Source organism: Echinops telfairi, unplaced genomic scaffold, assembly GCF_000313985.2.
Source record: "Echinops telfairi isolate 266 unplaced genomic scaffold, ASM31398v2 ScPeMD7_1;HRSCAF=3_0, whole genome shotgun sequence".
In the NCBI taxonomy this organism is placed as follows: domain Eukaryota; kingdom Metazoa; phylum Chordata; class Mammalia; order Afrosoricida; family Tenrecidae; genus Echinops; species Echinops telfairi.
Genome location: NW_022103896.1, coordinates 34681316 through 34686349, shown reverse-complemented (window position 1 = coordinate 34686349; position 5034 = coordinate 34681316). Strand labels below are relative to the sequence as shown.

Sequence of the window (5034 nt, the reverse complement as noted above, 5' to 3'; positions counted from 1 at the left end):
TCGTTAAGTACTGAGCTACCATTTTCCCCTGGGAAAAAAGTGCAAGACACGATATAGAATATTGCTATCAATGCATATTTCTGTGTGTGCCTCTGCTTCTCCATAGAGATATTCCAGAATTTGGCATTTGTCTTCTTAAAGGGAACTAAAAGGCTGAGAGCTAGCTGGGGGTAAGAGGCTTTTAACTGTTTGAACCAGAACATATTACTTAACTATAAAGGAAGGCCTCCCCATAGTCTCCTCTGTATAGGACAGCATCTTAGTAGAACCTAAAAATATGAACTTAAAAAACCGAATCCTGCCAGCAGAATATTTCATAGGGGTAAAAACTCACCTTCATTAAGTCGATGCTGACAGACAGCACCCCTATAGGTCAAGGAGGAACTGCCTCCTGTGAGTTTCCAAGACTCACTCTTTAGGGGAGTGGCAAGGCCTGTCTTCTCCGGAGTGGCTGGTGGTTTCAAATGGACTGGGCAGGAGGAGCCAATGTGTAACCACCACATCACCAGCGCTCCTTTCTGCAAATCATATACACAGAGAGTGGGCTGAGTGAGTGCATGTTAGAAGACACATCGCTGACAGGCAGTTTCCTCAAGGGCAAACTAATGGGCTGCGCCTGGATTCAGCCTAGACGGTTGGCAGAACCTCCTCTGGGTGAAGGATGAAGCTAAGCTCTTCTCTTGGCCCTGTATCTTTTCTTCTGGGTTTACTGCATATTTTATGGACTACATTTGTACATGCACCCAAATCCAACAAAGAGGGAGCAAATGTGATTTAGAAAATACCTCGAGGCAATATAAAAAAACGTCATTTTAATTTTTGATACATATTAAAACATTTTAGTCAGTCTTTCTGACGGGCATAATACAACAAATACACAAGACTTCAAACATGCTTTAAAATGACATTCAGCAAAGTACTCAAAATTTAATAAATAGCAATAATCACACACAAATACATTTTTCGTACTCAACCATTAGGCTATTAAAACAGACCACTACAGAATAAATAAATAGGAATCGACAATACAAAAAAATATGCCAAATTCACTCAACTTTAAAAGGGGGGGGGCCCCGGATCTGAATTGTTTCTCGCTTTGTATTTTTTTCCCATTAGGGTAGGCCCCCCCTGAATGAAATTATCAGGGAAAAAAAATCACTTTCTTAGAATATGCAGTCTTTAATACAACAAATAAATATGAAACCAGCAAAGCAATTTAAAGTTGTAATAAAAAATGCAGCCCCTTCCCCAAGCTATGGAAATATAGTTGTTGTGGTAGCAAATAATAGTATTTAAAGTGATAGTGCCTGGGCACCACACTCAGCTGAGAGCTTGAAAAGATTGTAGTGCAAATCCCCAGGGTCCAATACAAGCATCACCCTTTATCAGGGAAAGACATTGCCGGCTGAAACTTATCTTGTACAGACTTTGTACATGTGTTATAAAGTTTAAGATTAATGCATAGTAGAATATCTTCATCCGCTTAATCCAGTCCCTAAGTAGAGATGAAAAAGGAAATGACTTGGGATTTTGCCATTTGTTTTGTACCATATTAGAGTATGAAAGTCAACATTTAAAAATCTATAAAAGGGTTTTGTTTTTGCCAATAATTTCTCTACTTCTATCTAAATTTCACATCACTGCATGTTCAACATAAGAGAATATTTAGAGGAAGGTACTTTCTGCCTTTGACAGGTTCAGATTACGATGAAATCCCGAATATTTAGACAAATGTGATATAAATAAAAACAGGCGAGTGTACAGTGTGTTTTTTGTTTGTTTTTGTACATTAACCACCTTAACATCTAGTGGATTAAGTTTCAGGATGTGTTGGCAAAAGCATAAAGGGTTCAATGAAAAGAAGAGACTCTATTGTACAAACAAACCTTTGAACACAGGATGAACTGACAGTCAAAGGAATTTCAGCAGCCGTATTTCTACTGTGAGCTACAGTACCAAGATAAAACATGAGAAACAAATGGAAGAACATTGCAGAACAATATGAACACATAATGTATTTGTAGCTGCTAAAGTAGTAAACACTAAACGTTTAGGGAGTTACAAGGAGTACTTAATTCAACCATGCAGGCTAACACATCTGAGTAAGAAATCACCCTGCACCTTTTTTAAAAACAGAAACCAGTTTTCATTGTAAAGTTATAAAACCATGAAATATTGCTCCAACTTGTTTGTACACAATCTCTCTCATCTGAATCACCCCTAGCAAAGTAGCAAAGCCTCATCATCACTAGTTTCATTTTTTAGTGCTGCTTCCAAGCATGTGTCTGGGATCTGGGCAGTGTGGACCACACCACAGCGCTCACAGGGGCCATCTCGACTACTGGGCCTCACTCCCGGGTTTGTCGCAGTAAATGGTGGTCTAAACCCTTGTCCTTGATCTGAGACAAGATCAAGAAGCGGTCTGGAGCAGTCATTCACATCCAAGTCCGAAGCTCCATCGGAAATTGGAATTAGCATTTCCACATCGTCATCTTCTTCTCTTCCATTCACCCCATTATCAAGTTGTCTCAAAGGACTTTGGTTCTGATTTACGGAGGAGCTTGAACGCCCTAATGTGAACCGTACCCAACGGAGCCCCTGAGTCATACGGCTGAGCGCATTTGTGAACTGGTGACGTGCTGGACTGACACTTGGGGGCTCCACGCCTGTCACTTCCCTTCCAGTGTCTGTGTGACCACCGCGGGTACTCTGCGTGGAGGACCCTGCACACGCTCCCACGGGGGCTTCCACAGCAGTTGTGGGTGGGACTTTCTGGGGCAGAGGAGCTGCGACGGCCCCGGACGCTCCTGCAGCATCTCTCCGCTCATTCTCTGTGTCCGTGTCATCAGACTCCACGGAAAACAAACTCCGGTGCGAGCTGTTTCGCTCAGGTTCTCTGCTGGTGTTCTGGCTGGGGACCACCTCTTCTCCATCTGCCGACACCAACGCCAACGACCCTGAGTGACGGGATCTTGCAAAATTAAAAATGCGGTTCCAGATGTTGCTGGATCTGCCTGCCATGGGCAGTCTGATGGACGTGAATCCAAGCTGGGACCGTACAGCCAGCCTCAGGTTTTCCAAAACAGAAGCCTAGAAAATAAGAAAAGAGCTTGAGAGGGCAGACAAGGTAAGAGCCGAACAACATCCTTCCTTGAGAATGTGTCACGGCAACCATTCCATTTCCCATTGTCGTTGGGGCCCAAGGACGGCGGCTTCCATCCTTTCACCTGTGGGGGCTCCTGGCATCTGGCGTACGAGCTGGACCACAGCTCGCACTGTTTCCAAGAGATTCTTGACACTTCATGTTGAACATACAACTTTCATATATTTTTCATGTCAGTGATAAAACCCATTTTGTTTTAAAACCTCGCATCATATTCCCTCCTACTCCATAAGCCAATTCTAAAAGTAAACCAAGGCTAGAAAACAAAGTTAATTGAAACTAACATTACTGAGAAAAACTGACCCTTTATTTTCATATAAACACAGAGCAAATTAGACTTAATTAACATGGCTGGAATTATGCCTAAAACATGTACAAAATATATCTCACATTGATTCTTAAGGATTTTTTGAATTGAATAGATACTAAGGACTTATTTACATGGTCACATTTAAAGGAATTACTTTTTATAAGATAAGATATAATTTAAAAAGACAACTTAAACCCCAAACTGAAGTCAAACAAATCGCCATTGCGTTTTGGTAAAAGAATACAGAAATCAAAATCAAACATGATAAACTGAACAAATTAATTGGTTTATAAGTACTGTACAATGGTATTTTGAGCCATTTGGATTCCCTATCAATATTTAGATATTGAAGTTTCATTTTCTACTGCTTATTGAAAAGCATAATGTCTTTCTCATTAAGCATAAACTATTCTCAGTATTACTTGAAAGATAATGATTTTTAGTTAGACTCAGAAGACATATCATCTATATTGTTTATTCTACAGCCGCAGTTCTCAACCTGGGGGTGGTGACCCTTTGGTGGTCGAACGAACCTTTCACAGGGGTCGTCTAAGACCATATTTCTGAAGGTCTTAGGAATGGAGACACCACTCCTCTATCCGTCTCCAGGCGGGTCTGCCCACATGCAGATACACCCACATAAAGGGTCACCACACCATGAGGAACTGTATTAAAGGGTCACAGGGCTTTAGGAAGGTTGAGAAGCAGTTCTACAGCATTTATAAAAGTAAAAACAAATCTTAAGCGCCACCTAGTGGTTATAAAAAGCAGTACTAAAAGTTGAAACAAAGCTCTCATCATTGTGGCATTTATTATTTGAAGTAGAACAGACCAATATAATATTAAAAAATAAAAGTCCTAATTTAAGTTTATATATATATAAAATGACTATTATAACAATATAAAGTCTCAATTGAGGTTTTCCTATTTTGCACACAAAATTCAACTAGTATACTATGTAGATTTATTTGGCAAGCAAATTACATCCAGAGAAATGTTTCTAAAATACAAATGCTTACCAAAGATTTACTAAAAAATTCCCAAGTGAAGTCTTAAAATGTCCTCTTGCCACCCGTCTCTTGCCTTTCCGCTCCCAGGAGAGCAGAGACAACAGGGGACAAGGAGCATGTGATGGCACAGTTCTCCACCCTTTTTGTAATGCAAACTCACTGCTATCCACTTAATTCTGACTCACAGTGACCCCTGGGACAGAGTAAAACTGCCCTTGTGGGTTTCCTAAACTCTACCTTCACAGGAGTAGAAAGCCCATCTTTCTCCTGCGGAGAAGCAGGTGGTTTTGAACTGTTGCCCTTGTGGATCACAGTCCCAACACATAACCACTTCACTACCAGGCTTGTAACTGTCATTGCATTATTTATGATTTCCATGTAAGCCTTTGGAACATAATCCTTGGAAAGCTAAGAAACCACTACCCTGTTTCCCCGAAAATAAGACAGTGTCTTATAAATTGGGTAATACGAGTGTAATGGTGACTAAAGGATGTTTTTTCATGTCCTCTATGCTCTAACTACGAAAATATTTGATTTACAAATAAGGAATC

At 40.5% G+C, this 5034-nt stretch overlaps 1 protein-coding gene across 1 annotated transcript in view; it reads right to left on the bottom strand.

The window, feature by feature from the left end:
* Positions 1 to 797: 797 nt before the first annotated feature.
* The window catches only part of LRP12 (LDL receptor related protein 12), a 42226-nt gene continuing 37989 nt past the window's right edge, over positions 798 to 5034 (bottom strand). Inside the window, exon 7 of the mRNA XM_004697441.2 lies at positions 798 to 3090. Within this exon, the coding sequence (XP_004697498.2) occupies positions 2221 to 3090 (870 nt within the window). The 3' untranslated portion in view covers positions 798 to 2220. The remainder of the gene's footprint in view (positions 3091 to 5034) is intronic.